The 22,734-nt window shown below is 58.3% G+C and overlaps 6 protein-coding genes across 6 annotated transcripts; 4 read left to right on the forward strand and 2 right to left on the reverse strand.

The window, feature by feature from the left end:
- Nucleotides 1-158: 158 nt before the first annotated feature.
- Nucleotides 159-1,534, forward strand: BKCO1_160001 (zn2 cys6 dna-binding protein; the record flags this gene model as incomplete). Its single annotated transcript, XM_020271365.1, has 3 exons — nucleotides 159-525; nucleotides 585-917; nucleotides 969-1,534. 3 exons carry the CDS (start codon nucleotides 159-161, stop codon nucleotides 1,532-1,534), a joined length of 1,266 nt encoding a protein of 421 aa, XP_020131835.1.
- A 4,923-nt stretch (nucleotides 1,535-6,457) lies between these two features.
- Nucleotides 6,458-8,063, forward strand: BKCO1_160002 (uncharacterized protein; the record flags this gene model as incomplete). Its single annotated transcript, XM_020271467.1, has 4 exons — nucleotides 6,458-6,628; nucleotides 6,701-6,973; nucleotides 7,046-7,093; nucleotides 7,155-8,063. 4 exons carry the CDS (start codon nucleotides 6,458-6,460, stop codon nucleotides 8,061-8,063), a joined length of 1,401 nt encoding a protein of 466 aa, XP_020131834.1.
- Nucleotides 8,064-8,188: 125 nt separating this feature from the next.
- On the reverse strand, nucleotides 8,189-10,375 carry BKCO1_160003 (c6 transcription factor; the record flags this gene model as incomplete). The annotated part of the gene is made up of 4 exons (XM_020271478.1): nucleotides 8,189-8,589; nucleotides 8,643-8,781; nucleotides 8,882-9,260; nucleotides 9,309-10,375. The coding sequence occupies 4 exons, from the start codon at nucleotides 10,373-10,375 to the stop codon at nucleotides 8,189-8,191; spliced, it is 1,986 nt and encodes a 661-aa protein (XP_020131833.1).
- A 1,356-nt stretch (nucleotides 10,376-11,731) lies between these two features.
- Nucleotides 11,732-13,903, forward strand: BKCO1_160004 (carboxylesterase family protein; the record flags this gene model as incomplete). The annotated part of the gene is made up of 6 exons (XM_020271489.1): nucleotides 11,732-11,908; nucleotides 11,961-12,300; nucleotides 12,348-12,530; nucleotides 12,583-12,649; nucleotides 12,782-13,113; nucleotides 13,167-13,903. 6 exons carry the CDS (start codon nucleotides 11,732-11,734, stop codon nucleotides 13,901-13,903), a joined length of 1,836 nt encoding a protein of 611 aa, XP_020131832.1.
- Nucleotides 13,904-14,913: 1,010 nt separating this feature from the next.
- On the forward strand, nucleotides 14,914-17,919 carry BKCO1_160005 (histidine kinase hhk3p; the record flags this gene model as incomplete). The annotated part of the gene is made up of 3 exons (XM_020271500.1): nucleotides 14,914-15,343; nucleotides 15,400-15,488; nucleotides 15,538-17,919. The coding sequence occupies 3 exons, from the start codon at nucleotides 14,914-14,916 to the stop codon at nucleotides 17,917-17,919; spliced, it is 2,901 nt and encodes a 966-aa protein (XP_020131831.1).
- Nucleotides 17,920-19,187: 1,268 nt separating this feature from the next.
- On the reverse strand, nucleotides 19,188-20,887 carry BKCO1_160006 (white collar-2; the record flags this gene model as incomplete). Its single annotated transcript, XM_020271511.1, has 2 exons — nucleotides 19,188-19,351; nucleotides 19,513-20,887. 2 exons carry the CDS (start codon nucleotides 20,885-20,887, stop codon nucleotides 19,188-19,190), a joined length of 1,539 nt encoding a protein of 512 aa, XP_020131830.1.
- Nucleotides 20,888-22,734: the final 1,847 nt, after the last annotated feature.

Here is a 22,734-nt window from a genome sequence, read left to right on the forward strand (position 1 = left end):
CCCCCCAGGCCCTCACTGAGAAAGCCCGCCGCTCGCCTTGTTCCTGAAAACTCTCCTATCACTTGCGCCTGGCTGCAGATCTGTTCGGTACCGCCCCCGGATGCCCGCCTTGCCCAGCGCCCGCTCCCCTTCCGGAAGGCCTCGAGGTGATCAAGTACATGGCTGCCGCGCACAAGGCCCTTCGTAGGGACAGTCCTGTCAGCCCGACCTTCGACTCCTCCTCGCAGCACGGCATGTCATATAATCCTTCCCAGCCGGTTTCAGGCACCGCCGTCGCACAGCCCTTGGCCCACCACCTGGATGGCCACGACCTGCACCCCGGACTGCCCGCCTATCCCGCCGACTCTGCAAAGACTCTCCACGACAAGCGCCGCCACTCGCGAGGCAAGATCCATCCCCAGATCAAGCGCTCCTCCTCCACGCCTCACATGCGCGCCCTCGCCCTCGGAGAGTCGAGTCCCATTTCCCCCAATTCAGACAAACGCCGCAACAAGCTGGGTTACCACCGCACCTCCGTCGCCTGCGGTACGTCTTCTTCTGCCTCGTCTTCCTCTTCTTCTTGCTCCGTAGCTGACGCCTCCCAGGACACTGCCGTCGAAGGAAGATAAGATGTCTTCTGGCCCCGGATGACCCGCAGGGGCGGTGCTCAAACTGCATCCGCCTCAAGAAGGAGTGCAACTTCTACCCGGTTGAGCAGCAGAACCCGGGAGAGTCGAGATCGCAGGCTGCCAAAAGAGGCAGCGTGTCACAGGTCGCTTCTTCCTCGTCGTCCTCGTCTCCTCGCGCATCCAACGCGTCTGGGCACGAAGCGATTGAGGAATACAACTCATTCCAGCCCATGGGGTCCGGTGAGCCCCCTCCCGGTTTTGCCGTCACTTCAGAGATGGACGGGCCTCTTGACATCAAGGCGGGCGGGAGTACGTCGCACTCACCGCGTCAACGGCATTGTTCACTGACGCCGACAGCAGCCGTTCCCCAGCAAACCCCGTTCCCGTACTCTCCAAACTTCGACGTGACTACGTGGGGCCAGGGCTACCCGAGTCAGACGCCGTCCGACGGCCATTCGGAGGCTTCTTCGGTCGCGTACTGGTCAGCGACAGGAGCTCCGGTATCAGCATCCTTCTTCACCGAGCCCGTCGGCATACAGGGCCAATCGGGCCAGGAATCGTCCCACGGCCAGCTCGCACAGCCGCAGTTCCCACCGCCCAACCAGCAAATGTGGCCCGGGGGAGTCGCGCGGTCAATGTCTTACGGAGGTCCGGAGTCGATGCCGCACGATTTCCAACAATTTCCGCACTCGGGTCACTTGGCCGTGCAGCAACAAAGACATACGACCCACGAGCTGGGTTCTTCAGGGCCTCCAAACGCAGCGGTGCCAACATCGATGGCGGCTTGGCAGCCGTTGATGCCCCCGGGTTCGGAGGGCATGCAACCGGGCCCGGTGCAGCCGTACAACGCCCCGTGGTTCGGCGAACCGGCACAATTGGGATCACTGGAAGAAGAACACAACTACGCGTATCACCACCCTTTTTGAGACTTTACCATTTCCTCCGGCGCAACTGTTTTCATGATACCCCCAAAAGGAACTGGCATTTGGGATAAGCAAAATCAAATACGTTCGCACTCTCAAGGGCAGGGGATTCTCATGGTCGGATCGAAATTGATGAAGGCGGCGGTGGATCAGGATCAGGATCAAGATCAAGATCAGGATGGGGATCAGGACCACCAGGACCAGGATCAGGACCCCCCTGGATCGACAGTTTCTAGACATTCCGCCACCAAAGGACCATGATATCGCTTCCCACCTTCACATCGGCATCTTTTCGACCATGTTCGACTGGCATTACCACTAGCGCGGATTCGGGCCGACGAGCTGACTTGCGCTTATTCTTTCATTTTTTTTTTTTGGAGTCATAGCCATGCAATGTACATCACAAGGGCGGGCTTTCCGATGTTTCAAGAAATGCATTCAGGGGTGAGCTTCTCAATTTGTATAATCATTCTGCTACTTTGCGGAGGCCGTATAATATTTTTAGACTTTCTTCAATCGCATTCACAGCTTTGTAATTCACCACGCTTCCACGACCAAAGGGGAAGTCCTCCCTCGAGAAGCCTAATCAGGAAGGTTGTCGGAAGCATGGCTGCTAGCGTCTCAGTCAATATAGACAGCGCGGGTTAGAGTAGCAGGGCCAAGTCATGTCTTGGGCAGCAGTCTTGGATGAGGGCGGGTAATGTCCGGAAGAGCAGGCAGCACGTGGGCGTCAGACAGCGAGTTTCTGCAGCTATAGGGTGCGCAGCGGCAGGTTGCAGAGCAGGTTGCAGAGCAGGTTGCAGAGCCTGTTGCAGAGCCTGGTGGTCGCAATGGAGTCGGGGCCGAATCAGGGGCTCCGGGGCGGGCAGTCGGGGAGGACGAATCAGGGAGACGGAACGCGCAGACACACTCTACCTGCTTCAAGGCGAAACGACAACCGTATCCGCGGGAGCCCATGGCCGCCAATCCCAATCTTCGGGTGCTTAAATTTAGAGCGATCCCTCGTGGCTTTTTCGTCGTGGCAAGCAGCTGCACCGCAACCATGGGATGCGTCCAAAACACGTCGCTTAAGCTGGCGATGTCGCCGGGGCTCGGTCTGACAGCCTCGCAGCAGCCCGCCGTGCCACCTGAAACCCCCAAGTGAGGCACAGCCCTAATTTCCCGACGGCGAGCAAAAGGAATCCGAGCGAAGTCAAAGGCCCACATGGCTGCAACTGCTCGTCCTGATAAGCGCATGGATTCTTTGGACCAGCTGCAGCAGGCCGGAGCCAGTGCCTAGGCAGGCCGGTGACGCAATGCCACGCCGCTGCGCCGCGGTGCCTGCGCTGCCGAAGCCGACGCCGTCGCCGACGCCGATGGCAGAACAATGCGCGCAGCTGGGCGGCCAGAGCATCATGGTCATCATGGTTTGGTTGGGTGGTTCGGTGGCCGGGTTTGGAACCGCGAAAGGGAAATGGATGTGGACAGTCCTAGGGATCAAAGAGCGTTGACTAGTCGCGACCCGGCCCAGCGGGCGATCCAATGGCGGCGCCGTGTTGACATTCGCATCGCCCGGAGGCAGATCGCCGGGAAACCGGTCTCTTCGCCTGTCCATCGCCCTTCCCCACTTGAGCAACGACGCCGGCGCTTGCCTCGACCCCGGTTCCCAGCTCGCCTGGAGCCGGAGCCAGCTCCCACACCGGCCACACCGGCCACACTGGCCACACTGGCACACCCCAGCGCCAGCGCCAGCGCCAGCTCCACCGAACCGCCATGCCACTCTCGTGAGCCCACCAGCCCACTGTTTTTATTTCAACTACACTCCTCGCAGCCGCCCCGTCGCCGCCGTCTCGCTTGCCCGCCGCCGCCCGCCGCCCGCCGCCGCACGCGCACGCCGGCCACCTCGCAGAGAAGCAGAGAAGCAGAGAAGCAGCGTCCGGGAGACGCATGCAGCGCCCGCCACAAAAAGGAAGCAATGCTGAACTCAATAATCCAACGTTTCGCCACCTCGGGACCACTGGCTCTCCTAAGAACGCCCCCAACCAGACCAGTGCGCTGCAAGGATCAGAGCCCCGGCAATAATCAGCAAAAAGCACCACACCACGCCTCTTGCCTGCAACGGCGTGTGCACATCATGATCGCCGCTGTCGTGCCATCTCTCGCAGCATGTCAGCAACGCCATCAGTCAACCAGGAAAAGGAAAAACGAACGAGGAAACGTGCCTCCTGCTGCGTGCGTCACCACCGATCTTCGCCAAAAGCAGCATGGGTGAGCTTATGCATGATACCCTATACACGCCTTGTACATCAGTCGCCCATGCCACTTCGGAGAACCGTCCGTACCACACACACCCACACTTTCCTAGCTATACTATTCCCCCCGGCGCGTGGTCGGAGACGCTACGCGCAACAGTGTCGACGATGGCCTTTTCGTCGTGGATAAATCGACCCGACCAATTGCGGCGTCTCACCAAAGTGGATGGCGTGGCCCCCACCGCCACAATCAAGTCAGCTTCTCGCGTAGTCGCCCGCTTCTGGTCTGGACTGAGGGAGAAAAAAAATTCTAATTAACGACGTGGTGCTACAGGGTGCAAACTTAGTTTTCTTAAACTGTTGATCGAAAGCGACGAGGCTTGGGAAAGTCTCCCCGGCCTCATGGTAAGCATGCTGATAGCCTTACATTTTGCCACTGATGATCTCACTAGGGAGAGAGATTCATCATTCCCAAGCTTTCGCCATGAGAAACTATTGGTTCGTTCGCAACCTTTTCCACTCCTAATCTCCCTACCTACCTACTCGTCGCATATATTGTTGCCAATAAAGGAACACGAAAACGGTCGAGACCAGCATAGGGCCGCTTTCCTGGTCGCATTGATTGTGGCTGAGGGAGGCCCCCCCATGACGCTAATGACTAGCAGGGGGGGACAGACTAGTACTTGCAGTTATGTGCGGTGGCCCATCCCGAAAGGCTACCAGGATGGTGGATCGGGCCTAAGCAGAATTAACGAGCAAATCGAAAGATCCGCCTCTTGTGCGAACGCCACGGCGGCCTTGCCCGTCCGCTCCGCGCGCGCGGCATGGGGGCCGCCAGCGGCGGCGGCGGCGGCGGCGGCGGCGGCGGCGGTGGTGGTGACCAGGAGCTGCCACCTCCGCCGTGGCGGGTCGATGGCCCGGCGTATGTGTGCGTGCGCGCGCGCGCGGATGTAGCGGGCACTACCTACCACTATGGATGCGAGATCGTCTTTTTAGCTATTGTGTTCCTCTTGGCCCTGCTAAAACTGGACTATTCGAGCTTGCAGAAAGACACGACAGCAGCTTCTCATCCTTCCGTCCTTTCCTCTTGTGCCCTCGCCCCCCCTTTTTTTTAATCTCTCTTTCTGGTTTCTCGTACCACCGCACTATGACTGATCGGTACGGGATGCGCAATGCGTGAAGGAAGGCGCTATTGTCAGCCGGGCCGGCGCGCGAAGGTTTCGGTGGCTGCTTCATGTTATCCGCGCGGGCGCGGTTGGTGGTTGCGTCAGAGGGTTTTTTTTTTTTTTTTTTGGTTTGGTTTGGCCTGGCCTTCCCCCTCCTTTTCACTGGCGACGCCACGGTCATATTCGCTCGAGTAATCATTGTAGAAGCCAAGCCTGTACTGTTTGCACATTTATTGGTGGGCTAGCTTTTACCGCCTTCTCAGTCATGCGCTGTTCACTTACGGCGTGTGCTCTTCTGGCTTGATTCAACGCGATCAGCAATGCCGCGCCTCTGGAGAGACGAAGAGCTAGACCGGATGCCCATCGCTAAGGAAAGCTTGGCGCGCCGTTCAGGCACGGGATAACAAACGCATACCGTTGCCGTGTCGAGGGAACGGACAGCTGAACTCCGGCGCATGTACATCCGGATGAATGCTTCTAATGACCATGTGAGAGAGCCTAGGCAGTTCACATCTATGTCAGGATAGTTACGTCCACTGCCAACGCAAGAAGGTTTGAACTTTTAGTGTATGGGTGTAGGAGTGGCACTCCTTCATGCCATTCTCATCGAGTGCGGCCTGCGCGACACTAAGCTATCGGTCTACTGTGTACTTGGCCTTGAGCGCTATAACGTCGAGATCAACGGCCAGTCGGCCTGTGGTCGCGGTGTCGTTGGCAAGAAAAAAAAAAGGTTTCATACAGAGAAATGTGGCAAGCCGACCTACGTTGGTGAGACAGCAAAGGTTGTGTGCACTCAGCACATTGCTCAACCTGCACCCCCTTTACCAAGCGCCACCCGTCTCCATATCTACAGGCCTACGCATATGTGTGTGCGGTGCAACGGCTCAGTGTGCCCACAATGGTTCAAAGCAGTTGACATGGCCCGTGCGCATAGTGTCGGTCGTCCTCCTTTCGCGCGCTTACGCTGGACCACCATTCCGCTGAGTAGAGATGCGCAGAAGACTTTCTATACCGATAGATAGACCGGCATAGAGAAATGGCATGTGACAACCGTTTATCGACTCGCATTTCTGCCACGGGCGTGTAGCGCGCAGACGGTACAGTGGGCTAGCAAAGAATGAAGCCCAGAGAGACGTGGTGGAAACTGATGTCCGGACGTACGTGTACGGACTTCAGGTCCACTTCTGTGCCTCGATGTCTGCTCCAACTGCCCACGGAAGGAAGAACGTGTAGTCTCTTGGGGGGGAGGAAAGAAATGGATCAATGCTTTTCGCCATTCAACTGAGGCGGAAAACTTTCCCGACGGAGAGCGGAAAACTGCAGAGCGCAAAACTTGTCCGTTCCCCGCCTGCGTTATCAACCATCCGAACCCTTGCCTGACTGCCAGCTCATCTTAGGTCCAGATACGATCCCAAAGCGTCGCCATTCACCCCGCCTTATTGTACCGGTGGTTATAAAGGCCGCGCCTCGCTGCACCCTTCAGTCGGACAGTCACCGCAGCACAACAGATCAACCAAGAAGACCTGAATATGCCGGACATCTACGCCAACATCGACGCAGCCGCGCTGAAGGCTGACGCTGAGGACTGCATGCTCTCCTTCGGTTCGGCCTTCCATCCAGACATCATCACGCATGCCAAAGACGGCTACATCTACACCTCAGATGGGCATCGGATGCTGGATTGGACGTCAGGGCAGATGGTATGCCATCTCGTTCTCCATTAGTCTGGAAGTATAAAAAAGGAAGGAAGGAAGCTAAGCTCGCTCCGACAGTCCTGCCTGGTCGGCCATGGCAACCCCGAGATCGTTGAGACCATCACCCAACACGCGTCCAATCTGGACCACCTCTTCAGCGGGATGCTCAGCCCACCGGTCATCAACCTCGCCAAGCGCCTGACCAGCTTGACGCCTCCAGGCCTCGACAAGGCCTTCTTCCTGAGCACCGGCGGCGAGAGCAATGAAGCCGCCATCAAGCTGGCCAAGTCGTACACTGGCAAGTTCGAAATCGTCGGCCTGTCTGCGAGTTGGCACGGCGTGACGGGCGTTGTACGTTTTACCTACCCTTCCTTTCCCCGCGCCTCAAGCTATCAGAATCAATATTGACGCCAGATCGATTAGGCCGCTGCCGCTCAGTACCTCTCCGGCCGAACCGGCCATGGTCCCATGGTGCGTACACACCCATCATCTCAAATCCCTCCCTCGCAGGTAAAAAAAAAAAAAAAAAAAGGAGAAGACTTACAAGAAGCCCAACGACCAGATGCCCGGCTCTCTCATGCTCCCGGCCCCCAACACCTACCGCAGCATCTTCCGGCACGCGGACGGGTCGTACGACTGGCAAACGGAGCTGGACTACGGCTTCTCGATGCTCGACAGGCAATCCTGCGGCAGCCTGGCGGCCCTGATCGTCGAGCCGATCCTGTCGTCGGGCGGGATGCTGGTCCTGCCGGACGGGTGGCTGGCGGCGGCGAAGCGGCGCTGCGAGGCGCGCGGCATGCTGCTGATCGTCGACGAGGCGCAGACCGGCGTCGGGCGCGCGGGCGACATGTTCGCCTTCGAGCACGACGGCGTGGTGCCCGACGTCTTGACGTTGAGCAAGACGCTGGGCAACGGCGTGCCGCTCGCTGCCGTGGTCACGAGCGACGAGATCGCCCGGGTCACCAAGGAGAAGGGCTTCTTGTTCTACACCACGCATATCAACGATCCCATGCCCGCTGCTGTGGGGCTCAAGGTGTTGGACATTGTCGTGCGCGATGGCCTGGTTGAGAACTCGAGGCGGCTGGGCGCGAGGTTGCAGGCGGGCTTGCGGCGGCTGCAGGAAAGGTACGGGTGCTTGGGGGACGTGAGGGGCCGCGGCCTCATGGCTGGTGTCGAGATCGTGTCAAGTCGTGAGACGAAGCAAGGCGATGCGGCCCTCGGCTTCCGTATCTCTAGCAAGATGGCCGAGCTCGGCGTCTGGGCACAGCTGTCTACCTTGCCCGCTTTCGGCGGCGTCTTTCGCATTGCACCGCCCATCAACATCACCGAGGAACAGATGGATCACGGCTTGGCTGTCATGGAAGAGGCGTTGCGGATTACGCCAGGAACAATGCCTTTGTACGATGAGAGTTCCGAGACTGAAGCATTGAGCAGATTGTAAGGGCGTCTGTCGACAGGAGTAATTGGAAGAGATGATGGGTTGATGATCAGTCAAGTAATCGATGCGTATCCAATCAATGCTCTGCCCCAGTGTACAATGTAATCAAGTGTTTTTCCTAGGGCCCCTCAACTTTCAAGTATGTCCCACAATGACTCCCATGGGCAATCTGAATCCAGCGGACCAATCGGGATATTGAGCTCGGGATAGCCGCTCGTTCCAAGATCAGGCGTTTCTTCTTGGGTTCCCAATTGCTGGTTCTCTTCAGTGGCCTGTGTTGCATGTACGGTGCCGACTTCGCGATCCCTCATTGGGAAATCCAATGGTGCTATGATCCTGGAGATGGGTTCGTCGCAACGCTTGATAAACATGTCCGCGAGATCCCAATTATCTTTGCTTTTGGCGAGGTGTAGTCTTCTCCGAAGGGTTTTTAGAGTGTTTCTACACTCTTCGGCGACTGTGGCGTTGGCGGTGTCGATAGCGCAACGTAGCAAGACAGTAGCAGCCGAGACAAGTAAATGGCCAGTAACTAATACAGCATCAGCGCATGAAGCGTTGCGGAGGTGGTCGTCCAGCTCTCACAGGAAAGCCAAAATTCCCTTAGATGGCTACTTTTGAGCAAGCAAACGAAATCGGCGATGCGTGTGGCTGCACGACGGAGAGTTGTGAAATGGTATTGACGGACATCAGGTGCGTCCGATCCCTTCTCACGGGCAGCAACCTAGTACACGTCAGAACCTTTACCGGGGAGCATGAGAAACACATAGCTGCTCGAGAACTCAAAAGACCCGGATTTTACACCAAGGATACTCGATACATACCCGGTATGATAACCTACAAGTAAGCATTCTGACTGACAGGTAACCAAAGTGTAGACTACTGGCCCCGGAGACAGATGTTGCATTTTCAACGGCACCGACCTGAAGAAATTCGGGAAGCTTTTGCTCCCACTCATCGAGATCACATTCAAGGCGTCGTAGCTTCCTCCAGATCTCCTTGTCTGGTTCTGAGAGATCATATACCAATGGAAGCACGTCGCCGAGGATCTGGGATAGCCGGCAAAGCTGTATGAAGCATTCCGCTGCTTGGACTCTTTCAATGGTCTCGTTTCCAGGCGTCAAAAGCATGGAGAGAGTAGGTAGCGGGACGTCGTATTGTCTGCGTAATATCGATGGAGGAACGCCGTGAGCAAAGCTTGACCTGCAAAGGTCAGTAAACATGAGGCTGGATGTGTTTGCTGCGGAATACCATTGATCCAAAACCATGCAGCCCCAGAATATCCTAATTCTCATTTTCTTCTCCCGAGTCGCGGTTCTCCATTCGCTTGGGTCCCGGTTCAAGCCGAGGCTATGAGCCAAGGCCGTCGTCCTGCCGGAATTCATAATGTTGCCCTGGATGGATCCGACGGGCCTTCCCAGCAAATCAACCATAGAAGAATAGAGCGTGTACAAATTTGGGGCAAGGAAATCCTCTTGCAGCGCGGCGATGGCATGGTTCCAGAAGTACTGTTCGCTGGGACAATGGTGGTGCTTCAGCGTATCGGAAAAGTTCCAGAAGGTGAGAGAAATCGCGTAGATTTCGCAAAGAAGCGTAGAAGAAAGCGTTGGGCCATCTAGTCCTGAGACCAGCTCTTCATCGAGCACTGGAAATGCTGGATGGATGTGCGTGAAATAGAGTTGAACAACCTCCTGCTTCTTGGGGCCCAGGATCTGGTCAAGGATTTCTCGCTGGCTGCGACCCGAGTCTTTGGCAAGCTTCAGTCCTTCTCTATGTCTGGGGAGCGCCAAGTATATCATGGGATCACCTGGAGCATTTGAAACCACGCTGTACGGTTGGCTGGAATGCAAGCCGGTCCTTGGTTCCGCTGTCAAGTATCGCTGAAGGATCTGCACATCTTCAGCGACCAATGGCCCGATTACGATGGAGGCCTCGCCGGCAGGGCCTGATACAGCACGATCTCCATTGCGAGTGCTGGGGGCAGAAGTGTCTCGTAAATGGCGAGGAGCTGTGGGGGACCCCTCGCTTACGGCGCTGTCGGATGCGCGGGCTCTAGAAACAGACGACGGCCGGGCATTCTCCAACCTGGACCTTCTCCCTGCGCGTGCAGGACTTGGGCGGCCAGGATGGGCGGCGGGCGGACGGGCGTTGCTTGTACGCGTGCCCGTAAATAGGCAACTCAGGCCCTTCTCGGCACAAAGCTCACAGGGCTGTCCCGTGGCCGTAATGTTGCACCGGATCTTCCTTCGTCGGCATCTGTCGCAGGCAGGCACGCGGTGGCTCCGGTATGGCCGCGACTGCAGTGTGGTGTTGTTCATGATGACGGTTGCGAGGAGGAGCGGGAAACGATGATCCGACGGGAAACTGTGCTTTCCGTTTCCGTTTCCGTTTCCGGCCCTTGCCCCACCATGATGCTTAGCGTCTTGGCGTTCTGGGCCATTTAGTCGTTGCCGTTCTCTGCGAGATTTCTTCTTCTCTCGTTCAACGCCGCCACGTTTGGCTTGCCAGAGCTCGCCCACCCCCCACCCGCTATGCTTTTTCCCACATCGTTCCCGAAATCCCGGCGGCACCTCAGAATGCCGAGGTGCCGAAACCCCCGCTCACTGAACTGATCGGCATCGGTGGCTTTTGGCTCGTGGATGTATGCGCTTCATCGGTCCCTCGTCCAGAATTCGCGTTGTCCGAGGCGGTCCATGTCGTTCGAACTTTGGCGTATTCGCTGTCTCTCCTGGGGCCCTTCTCCGCAGTGGTCAAGCCTTACGAGCTCGCTTGCGCCCGTCGGTAGCGGGGCTTCGATCAGTGTGCCTCGGAGACCATCCTCCACACAACAGAGTCGTGTGCACGGCCCGCGCAGACTATATGCTGCCATTTCTCAGGCCCTTCGCTTCGTGTGCATCAATCGGCGTCAATCAAGCCGGAGCACCCGGTTTGCATGACACCCACTCTCGTATTCAAGACCAGGCTGCCCAATGGTCATTCCAGGCGAAACGAGCCCACCAACCACTGGAATTACGGCTCGTCAGCAGACCTGGATGCAGCCTCGCCGGTTGCTCCGTGATTCGGATAACTTGCTCAATCAGGCTGTGCTTGTATTGATGCCGATCTATTATCCAGGATTGCCGGCCCAGACGAGCATTGGAGCGACGAGCCACATCATCCGCCCAGTTTTTCTTATGCACGGTTGAGCTGGCGCCTGACAGCAGATCCCGGTCGGTTTCACGGCCCTGATTGGCCACCCCGCACCTTTCCCCAGTTCCATTCCTGCGGCCCCTCCCCACCACAACCAAAGGTCAAAGCCACTTGATATTCCCATCCGCTGCTGTACGCCTTCGTATGCATTTTCATGCTCGTTGGGTCGTATCTGGGTCCTGCATTCTCGCCAGTGGCCTACTGCATAGCCGCTCGCAACGTAATCCCGAAGTGGTACAATCTCCAAAGTTGCACAGCAACGACTGCGGTGGCATGGCGGACGGGCCGAGGCCCGGAATGCCTGACGAGCGGGTTTTAGATTACCTTCCACGAGGCCAAGGGATTCGAACTGTCCCGTGAAGCCTCGGGTTACGGCGCTGGGTGAGGTGTATATCAGCTGTGATCAGCGCCTCATCATGTGCATCACCGCTTTGTTGTCCGTACTTCACTCGCTTGGCCCAGCCTTAAGCTCGATTAGATCCAACATGCGTCTGTGCAGCCTTTTGATTTGCACGCTGGCCACTGCGGTGTGTGCTGCTCCTACAGCTGGCCCGCTGGGCGCACAACTCGGTGTCAAGTTCAGCAAACGGCAGGATGAGCTCCCCACTCTGACCCTCCCTTACGGGACATGGCGGGCATCAGAATACAACGCAGATGCTGATGTACGTCGAACGCTCCTGCCGATGCAGCCAGCAGCTGACCGACACTGTCCAGGTGTACACCTTCAAGAACATCAGGTTTGCCGCCCCACCCACTGGGGACAACCGTTGGCGCAAGCCTCAGCCACCGGCCAACAACGACACCATCCAGGACGGGAGCTACGGGCCGATCTGCGTTCAAGCTCCGATCGAAGGGCTCAATCTCCTCGGCCCCGGCAACAACGCTCCCATTGGTGGAGCCGTCAACCAGTTCTTGGCCGGGATCCCTGTTCCCATCTTTGAAGGTGGCTCCGAGGACTGTCTCTTCTTGGATTTGTTTGTTCCTGGAGATGCTGTACGAGGCCCTGACACAAAAAGCCTGCCGGTGATTGTGTGGATCTATGGGGGAGCATATGGTACGTCTCTCGGCTCATCTTCAAGGCAGAACCTGACCACGTCCCAGTGTTCGGCAGCAAAGATGCACTTGATTTGATTGGGTTCTACAGCGGAACGGGTCTGATCCAACAATCCGGCGGGAACGTCGTCTACGTCGCTGGCAATTATCGCCTGGGAACCTACGGGTTTCTTGCTGGAGAGACCGTGGAGAACGAGGGTGTGCCTAATGCTGGATTCTGGGACCAGAGAGGTCAGTTGCCCATTCCTTGGCAATTTGCGGGTGGCGCTAAGATCAGTGACAGCGGTCTTCCAATGGGTCCAAGACTACATTGGACTGGTCGGCGGAGACCCCACAAACGTCAACGCCTGGTAAGTTACTTTCCGCAAGTGTACCCAGAACACCCAACGCACGGACCACGACCGTCTTAGTACATCACCTTCGTTACAACCCTGCGCTCTTACGCTCGCGACAATCAATGAGGATTGCTGACAATATCCAAGGGGTGAGAGTGCGGGAGCCGGCTCGATCCTGCATCACCTTACAGCGCAAGGTGGCACCCTTGACCCTCTATTCAAGAGGGCAGTTGCGCAGAGCTCGGCATTCCAAATCATGTGGGATCGGAAAGGCACTCTTGAGAACATCTATCAAAATTTCACCACGCTTGCTGGCTGCGAGGGCCAAGGGCTCGAGTGTCTCCGCGCAGTTGACTCGGCAACCCTTGACACTGCCAACGAAGCTTTGATCAGGGACGCGCCGGAAAGTGCTTTCAACATTGGTCCCGCTGCAGACGGAGACTACGTGCGTCAACTTCCCATGCTAGAGTTCGCGTCAGGTCAGTTTTCCCAAGGCTAATCCTCCCCATTGCCGGACTCACACACTGAATAGGAAACTACTGGAAGGACCTGGAGTCCCTTATCATCAGCCACACGGCCGACGAGGCTGAATTGTTCGTTGATGGACACATTCAGACGGACGAAGAGTTCAACGGATTCATCGACTCTGTCTTCCCAGAGTATGCCAAAGAGGCCGGGATCAACGCTGCCATCGAGGAGTTCTACCCACCGGTCTCGACCAACGATACGTACGCCACGGAGACGGAGCGGACCAAGGGGTTTGTGCGCGACTCGTCCTTCACGTGCTGGTCGCGCTTCCTGACGGACGCGTACGACGGCAAGACGTGGAACATGCAGTACAGCGTGACGCCGGGTTGGCATGGGACGGACCTACTGCCCGCTTTCTACCAGGTTTACGTGTCGTTCGGCGACGACGTTGCGTTTCCGTTGCTGCCGGGGTTCGGGTCATTTGCAACAGCGTACCAGTCGTACCTGACGTCGCACGCGCGCTCTGGCGACCCAAACACGTACGCGGCCACGATCAACATACCGCCGGCGATCAACTGGCCCCGTCCCACGACGGGCGGCGAGGATTTGGGCAACGTGCTGAACGTGGGGGACCTCGGCTTCTCGCTGACCACGGACGACCAGCTGCCCAAGAGCGAGTGCGACTTCATCCTCGAGCTGGCTGCCGCGGTGACCAATGTCGGCGGGTATGCAGTGCCGGGGACGGCACAGCCGCAGAGCTTGGTGGAGTTCGACGGGGACCCGAGTGCGAACTACGAGTGAGGCGCGAGATGAAATGAGACGGATATGCAGGCGAGGGCGCTAGGATTGCGAGAGAGTAACTGGTAGGACAAGGTGGTGACTGGAGCGAGATTTAGATGGTCAGCCATGAATGATTAGTTGAAGCGCAGATCGCGGCGTCGATGAAACACGCAGCTGTGGAGCCGAAATTTGGATGAGCTTGGCTTCAGGCCACGAGGGCACAGGTGCCGCGATTTGGTGCCTGGGAGCGGAGCAGCGCCATGGTAGAGGTCGCTTTATTTAGTGAGGCTTTTTGCGCGCGCCGGCAAGCTCAGACCGCGTGGCCGGGGCGGGGCGGAGCGGAGCACAGGCGCAGCGCCGACTCCTACGAGAACGGCAGGCGGAGCAGCCACAGGGCCACAGGGCCACAGGGCCAGTTGCAACAGCCCACCGCCGCCCGATCCAGAGAGCAGGCCAGCGTGCAGGGTAGCGCCGATTCCGCCCCAGTGGTCTCATTTTTTCTTTTTCCCGTGGGAGTGGCGCGCAGCCAGCGACGTTCCAGCCTTTCTAGGCCGTGCAGGGGCCTTCCGCCGTTAAACCCGTTGCTGCTCGCCTGCCCTGCATATACCTACGCTCCGAATTACACTAAGGACCCGCCCATCCTTGCTCGGTCACCTCTCCCACTGCCACCACCACCACCACCACCCGCCCGCCCTCTCCGCCGCGCTCTCAGGCGCCCCGGAATCCGCGACTGTGCCCCGCGCCGGTGCTGAGGCCAGCTGCCCCTCCCCGCCACGCCAATGGCTCACGCTGGAGCCGCAGCGGACCTTCTGCGGCTTGTATGATTGCTGCTCTTTGATCCGCCGCCTCGCTGTGGCGTCCTAGTCTCGAGCAGCCGTGCGGCCCCGCGCACACGCGTGGTTGCTGCCAACGAATCCACGCCTGCTCTAGCGCCATTGCTGGCCTCTCCCTGCTCGCCGCCTGCCTGCAGCACTCTTCTCCACGGTCGACCGCCCGTCACTGCAGCTGCCCCATCACCCCTCGAGCGCACAATGACCAGCTCGCCACCGCGGCGCTCTGTCTCGTACTTCCCCAAGGCCGGCCGTCTCTTCAAGCGCTCCGAATCCGACCACCAGGCCCTGCCGCGCCGCCCCTCGCGCATTGCGCCCATCTTCGACCAGGACCATGCCGACCATCCGCTGCGCCCGTTCGACGAGGAGGAGCATACCCAAAACTATGGCGAGGCTTCCGCGACCCCGTTCACCACTCCGCTGCCGCCCGAGCCCGTCGACCTCTCCGCTCCCTACCTCTATCCCACTCTGTCCCGCAACGAGCGTCTGCGCCTGACCATGACGTGGTACTATACCAAAGACATTGCCGAGGACGAAGAGCTGCTCCAGAAGCTCCAGGGAATCATCAAGCTAGTGCGCTCATTCATTGGCTGGGACTTCGTCATCATGGGAATCATGTCCGAGAATACATGTTCGTCAGCTCCTCCCATTTGTCGGTCGCAACTGCGGCTAACGCGTCCTCTGCAGACCAGCGGCTGGTGACCGATGGAGTGCCCTTGGCCTTGCTTCCTAGAAGGGAGAGCACCTGCGCGCACACGATCAACCAGGCCCGCGGGGTAAGTCCACCAAGCTCCCCCGCCCTCGCACGCTGACCCCCCGCTCTAGGTCTTTGTCCTTCCGAACATGCTATCAGATTGGCGCTTCTGCCATTCGCCCCACGTCCAGGAAGGAGGATTGCGTAGCTATGCTGGAGCCCAGTTGCGCTGTGAAACGGAAAACGGACAGTTCGTCGCTTTGGGCTCTTTGTGCATAGCCATGAATTCTGAGACAGAGGGACTTGATGCGGACAAGCAAGCAGCCCTATCACGCTTCGCGGATATTCTCAGCGCCGAAATCGTCAACAGGTCACGTATCAACCGTCAACGCCAGCGCCAGGCCATGGGCGATATGCTATCCAGGATCAAGTCTAGGGCGACGCAGCATACTGTAGAGGACTTGGTGAAAGACGCTCTTCGGGACATCTACCCGGACGCATCAATTACCCTGCAGGACTCAGACAACGGCATCATCGAGCTCGAGGCCCGGCCACCAATCTCCTTCTCCGACGACGTGCAAGACGGCTTGTGGGAGGACACGGAGTACCTGGAAAATCTGATTCGAACGAGCAATCACTCCCGACTGGAATCCGATCAGACCATTCGCGCCATGGTCGCACGATGCCAAAAGCAACCTGTCGCCCGCTTTTTGGTCGTATCGTTCATCAAAGTCCAGCTCATCTTGGACGATGTTGACGCGTGGTTCGTCGAGTCTTGTGCAATAATACTGTTCGACTTTTATCACGAGCGCCTTCTTGCTGAGGCCTTGAAAGCTAAGGAGACCTTTTTCCGCGGCATCACCCATCAGCTTCGCACTCCCATCCACGGCATCCTTGGTTCCGTGGAGCTTCTTGGGGAGGAACTATTTTCGACGGCAGAGCACGCTCTTTCTAACGGTGCAGCCAAACGAGCGAGCATCGCATCAAGCGTCACAGAATCGAGCACGGACTTTTACACGAGCAAAAACGCTCGACTGTATCTGCAATCAATTACCAATTCCGGGCGCGAACTGATGTCGACGGTCAACAACATGCTGATGTTAAATCGCTGGGCGGAGTCGAGCAGGTCAATGAAGCAAGCTTCGTACTACGAACTGAATCTCCTCGAGGCCGACATCTTACGGGACATCACTTTAATGCTTCCAGAGGAGGAGCTGGCTTCAACGTCGATATTATTTGACAACCAACTCACGATTGAGTGCAGCATTGTCACGATTGACATCGGTCTTCTCAAAGAATGCTTGCAGTCACTGATCCTGAACGCTATTCAATCAACAAGTCAGAATGGGAGCGTTCTTGTCATAATCACCGCGAAGGATGACTACTCCACGTTGCAATTTGATGTCAAGGACACAGGGGCTGGCATTTGCAAAGAGGACCAGAGTCGAATTTTCGAAGCTTATGAGAAGGGCGACGCACATACCAGAGGCGTCGGGCTGGGTTTGACCATTTCCTCCAAGATAGCCACGTCCATGAATGGCTCTGTGTCCTTGGTCTCATCAGAAGTTGGAAAAGGATCACACTTCCGGGTGGAACTTCGAAACCCGGGCTTTGCTTGTCCAACAGACCATTGCCCCTATATACGTCCTGCCATGAAAGACGTCCCCAAACGATACCACGAGGTACCCACAGGCCAGGAAGTCATGCCACTGGTCCGACACTTTATGAATTACCTCGAACACCGTGGCTATGTCCGTTCGGACATCTCAGAAGGTGCGCTCAACCTCGTCAGCTACTGTGAGGACGAGAATGAATTCCAGGATCACTTCAAGAGAGTGGACCCCACCGCCATATCCGTATGTCTTATCCCTTCTCGTGCGAGCACGCGCTCGCTCCATGTCCCTTCTGCAAACAGCCGGATCCTCTTCTTCGAAGGCCCGTTCCTTTCCACCCGCCTCTACGACATCCTCTACCAAATCAACGGAACCTATGCCAAGCTCAAGCAGCTGCCTGAGCAATCACCCATCACCAATGGCGTGCCAGTTGGCCCAAACGAGCAGATACACGACGTGTTCGCGCGGAAAATGCGCATCGTTGAGCCCATCAGCGCGCTCCTCGTCGACGACAATGCCATCAACCTGCGCATATTCAAGCTCTACTGCGAGAAGCGCAACATCCCGTACGCCTGCGCCGTGGACGGAAACGAGGCGGTGGCGCAGTACAAGGCACACTTGCAGACGCAACCGCTCAACCTCATTTTCATGGACATGCAAATGCCCAATTGCGACGGCATCGAGGCGACCAAGCAGATCCGCGAGATTGAGCGCAGCTGCGGCCGCCACGCCGCTGTCATCTTCATGATCACTGGTCAAGATTCGCCAAAGGACAAGGCGCAGTCGAAGCAAGCGGGTGCGGATGAGTTCTTCGTCAAGCCCACCAGCCTCAAGACGCTCGACCTGGGCATCGCGCAGTATTTCGAACCGGTGGCTCAACGCGATATTCCGGTCGGCTGAGCTTTCGAGAGTCCAAGGAGGGGATGAACTGCATAGCCTCGTATTAAATCTGATCATGTCTCTTGTGAGATGCATCGCATTGAACCTGCATACCAGACGGCGGGAACTCCCCACGACATCAAAGGGAAACGTTTGTCGTTCAGAACACAGCAGAAGAGCCTTAGAACCGAGGGCCTCCGAGTGCCACACGCGAAGCAGTACAGCGCAAACATATCAACACGCTACATATCATGCTCACTGTCAAACTTTGGACCTCCTCAAGGAAGACTTTATTCCGAAGCTTGTCGGAGGGGAATGCTGCATTTTTTTTTCTTCATTCGCTACTGATAGTGTGGAGAGATACTGAACAGCCAATCATCCGGGAGTGGGGAACAGCTTGAGTAAGGAGGGCAAAGAGAACTCAGGGGAGGAAGAGATGGGAAGAAGTCGAGTTATCGCTGGTTGGATTTTTCCTTCTCTTGCTACGGCTACTTCCGAATGATACCTCTGCAGCATTCAACGTTCAGGACCCGGTCCATCCGTCCAATGAAAAAGACAAAAAGAGCTAGGGAGGAGATGGTGTTAGAGAGCAACAATATACCCATTCACATGCACAAGCGCTCCCAAAAAGACAATTACATGCTCGAGTTCATTACCCTTACTCATTGGTCTCGTCATGGTAATTAGGATTTCGTTACCCGCGGGAATTCAGCAGCAACAGAAAACAACAAAAGACGCATCTGGTATGGCAAGTGTGAAAGCATAAGAAAAGGAAGACAAGTTGCCGCCTCTTCTCTTACTCCAGAATGCAAGAAGATAGGAACAAGGTTAGTTATGTCCATGTTAGTTCGAAAAAGCAAAATCGAGAGAGCAAGCAAGGAAAAAAGAAGCAAACACACCCCTGTACTCCTACTACGGTTAAAACAGGAAACCGAGCAAGCGAAGCAGAAAAAGAAAAAATAGTGGACAAAAGGAAAGAAAGAACGAAAAAGGCTCTGGGCCCGATCCATCCTAAGGGATAGAAAAGCAGAGGGCGGGCCGCCGGTGCTCCAGTTCCTGGCAGGAGGACTTTCTTCAGTACTTCATCCCTTTATCGTCGCTCTCGTCTCTCACGTCCCGCCCCCAGTTTCTCATGAGAACCAGGGAGCTTCCCCTCGTCGCACATGCACATGCACACACACACATACACATAAAGCGCATGGCTGGGTGATCACGAGAAAATAGAGGGTGTGCGTGGTGAGCGAAGGGCAAAAGGAGGAGGAGGAGGAGGAGGAGAAGCGACAGTCACCTCAAGCAACAACGGGTCCCACCGTTGTCGTCGACTTCGGCCCCGACGATGATGTGCTGCTGCCGCCGCCGCCGCCGCCGCCGCCGCCTCTACCGTCGCCATCACTGCTTCCACCGCCGCCGCTTCCCGAACCGCCGCTCTTCCTTCGGAATTTGGCATAACGTACTGTTGTTCCCCATGCGTTTTCTTGTCAGCTAGCCATTTCTCTTTTCCAAAAAGTCGAAATTAACAGGAAGGGGGTAAGCGAGGTGAGAAAAGGGGGGGTGGAGGTTGGAAGTGGAGGAAAAGCAGGGGGGATAAAAGGAAGGAAAAAAAAAAAGACTCACGGCCGCACGCATTGCACAAGCTCTTCGGCCCAGCAGGTCCCTTGCGCCACTCGGGTGAAGAGGTGGCGCTGCACCAGGCGCAGACGTAGTCGTCGACGGATTGCTTGGCGCGTTTCTTGAAGCCCGCGCCGCCCGTCAGCGCCTTGACGATGAACGGGATGCCCACGTCACCCTCCATGACTGTTGGGGTATTCTTCGGCGGCGACCGGTTGTTGGTGCTGATGTTGTTGATGCTGATGTTGTTTTTCTTGTTGTTGTTGCTGCTGCTGCTGCGGTTGGTGGTGGCGGCGATGGTGCCCGGGACGGCGGTCGTACTGAAGGTGCGGGAGAGAAGGGCTGGCGGGGGTTTGTTGTTGTTCCCAGCAACGGAACGGGGGCAAGGAGACGAGAGGGAGGGCACGATGACGGAGGCGGATGTGTTGGTGCTGCTGCTGCTGGCCGGGCCGAACATGCTGCTGCCGCTGCCGCTGAAGACGGATTCTTGCGCTGAGGAGGCGGAGCCCGTCGTCAGCGTCACGTTGGAGGGCTGCACATCGAACCATGGGAAGCCGTCGCTCGGGCGCCGCATGGCCGTGGTTGCAAAGGCGGCCGTGGGCGCGGCCATGGAGTACTGACGTGTCTGGTAGCCATCGCATTCCTCGGAATCGGCGTCATTTTCGTTGTCCTGCTGCTCGGCCTTCAGCGCGGCCAACTGTGCGGTCAGCCGCTCGTTTTCGATCTTTAGGAACAGGAAGGAGTCGAGTTTGGTGCCTTGGGCGAGCGGGTAAGGCCGGGCCATGAGGACGAAGAGGCCATCGTCGTTTGGCGGTGTAGCTGTGATGCCGATACCGACAGGGATGGGGCCAGGCGAAGCAACCTCATGGAAGCGGCCGGTGATCTCAAAGACGGAAAACGAGGGGGAGGACGTTAGGTGTTGGTCCGCAAATCCGGACGGAAAGAGAGCGGTGTCAGCATTGGTGCCCGCCCCCACAGTATTGACCCGGCTTCGGATGCGACAGTAGAAGCGGAAAGGCCGTCCGGTCGACGAGGCCTCGCGAAGCTCGTCCCGGTAGACAGGCGCGTCGTCCTCGTGCACGTGGTCTACCAGCACGGTGCCTACAAGGTCTTCGGGGCCGTACCCCAGCAATGCCGGGCTGTTAGGCGAGACGTGCTGAATGGTACCGCACAGTGACAGGACATAGTGGAGATCGCGCAACGACTCGAGCACAGCGGCGCTGATGTGCGTCCAGGTGGCTGCAGGCTTGGTCCGTCTGGCGGCGGAGGCGCCCCAATGGTGGCGGCTGGCACTGGCCGAAGCTTCAGTGATTGAGGCAGCAGCGAGAACGGCAGCGGCGTCCTCAAGGGGCCGGCCGGGATCTGGGTAGCTTGGGTCCATTTGCAGGGGAGGAGAAGAGATGGATCAGAAAAGGTTTTGCCTCCTCGCGCTCCCGACGCGCAGCCGAGCCCGGGTCGAGGCAACCAGCGGGGATCGAGGGAGAGAGAGAGAGAGAGAGTTAGTGTTGGAGAGTACCTCTGTCGCTACTCAACGAGAATTGGCTGGAGGTAGGGGGGCCGAGGTCAGTTGTGGCGCTTTTCTATACACACTTGACTACAAGCGAGCGGCCGAGAGGATCGACCGATGCTGCGGTCCGCCGTGGTGCCCAACTGAGCACGCTGGAGGGTGGGCCCGAGGCGTATCAAACGAAAGCAGCAGCTGCGTGGACAGGCCGACTAGCATGGACGCGGTCCGGCGTCGGCTTGCCGGGCCTGGCGGGGACGTGATTGGGCGGCTGGGCAGGGCCGGGAGCCAGGTGGGATTGTCACTCAACGGAGGTGGGAGGCAGAAGGCGGGAAAAAGTGGTGCGATGCGAGATGCAGCAGCTCGACCGGCGTGGGAATCGTCAGGACGGGCGGGCATCTGATCTGACAGATCTAGACCGCCGGGCACAGAGGCACAGGATGGATCAGGTACGCAGTCAGTCGCGGTGCGGACGCGCGTGGACGCTGGCTGCGGTGGCTGCGGTGGCGAAACGGCCCCTGCGGATGAGAGCAGCATGGTGGCAGCATGGTGGCCGCGGGCGCCCAGAAGCGGGACTAGGCGCGGCCAGGGAGACACAGTATACAGGCCGAAGCGCCGCGCGAGGGTGGTGCGGACGATGGGCGTGCGGTGGGAAGAACAAGGTTCCAGGGCTAGCGCTCGAACAGGCAAGCAGGCGAGGGCGGCCGGTCGCATGCAGGGCGCGGAAACGACAGAGGTGCTGCGCCGATCCGGCGAGACCCTCGAGCCGGGCCCAGAACAAGCCTCCCGCATCCGGGGCCGCGGTTTTCTCCAGGGCCGCGTTATTCCAGAACGAGGGCTGTGTGATGAGGCCGCGTGAGGCTCAAGCGCCCGGCTGGGCAGGCCGCGGTGCTTCCTGGGGGCTGGTCGCGCGCGTTGGGCGCCATTCGCTGCTCCGCAATCCGTTGCCACGCGCCCGGGGCCCGTTGCAGCTCCGTTGCAGAGCCGGCCTGGCGAGTTGGTGCTTGGGTCGCCGACTCGCCGCTGCCGCCCGCCGCTGGCCACGGTGCCACGCTGCTCGCTGCTTGCTGGCCACGCTGCTGGCCCCGCGAGCCACTGCACTCGTGCCGGGCCCCCGTCGCGGCCACTGTGCGCCGGTCCTGCCCCCCGATTGGGACCATCTCAGCTGGCTCCGCTGCGAATGTCGGGGCCATGGAAGCGATGCCTGCCAACCGCCAACCGCCAACGGCCGCCCACGCCGGGTTGCGTGCCAACTGCCAGCACTTGCGGTAGCGCGCAGGCTAGCACGCTGGCCCGTGAGTCCGTGACCGCCGCCCGTGTTCGGGGATCGCGCGGCAAACGAGTATCGAGGTGTTGCGGCGGGAGGGTGGCGGACCGGCAGCTTTGGCGGCTCTGCAGCCGGCCTGTGCGCATCCCGGCTGGCGTCAGTCGCCTCACAGCAGTCCACATTTCGCCGCTGCGCATTGCTGCCCGGCTTCACTGCACACGCTCACTAGCCCGGTCACTTGCCAGTCTCGCTCCGTCGCTGCTGATCTCGCGCCTTTCATTGGCTGGATGCTCTACCCGTACACAGCTCAACGCCTCGCCCCACGCCCGGTCAATTAATTCCCCCCCCAGCACACCAGTCTGAACCTTTCGTCTAGCTTGTGCGCCTCGTGGCCTCCTCTTCTCCGCTGCCTCGCCGTCGACTGGCTGCGTCCCACTTGCTGAGCGCCAATTCACCG

This window comes from Diplodia corticola (assembly GCF_001883845.1).
Source record: "Diplodia corticola strain CBS 112549 chromosome Unknown scaffold16, whole genome shotgun sequence".
Lineage (NCBI taxonomy): Eukaryota > Fungi > Ascomycota > Dothideomycetes > Botryosphaeriales > Botryosphaeriaceae > Diplodia > Diplodia corticola.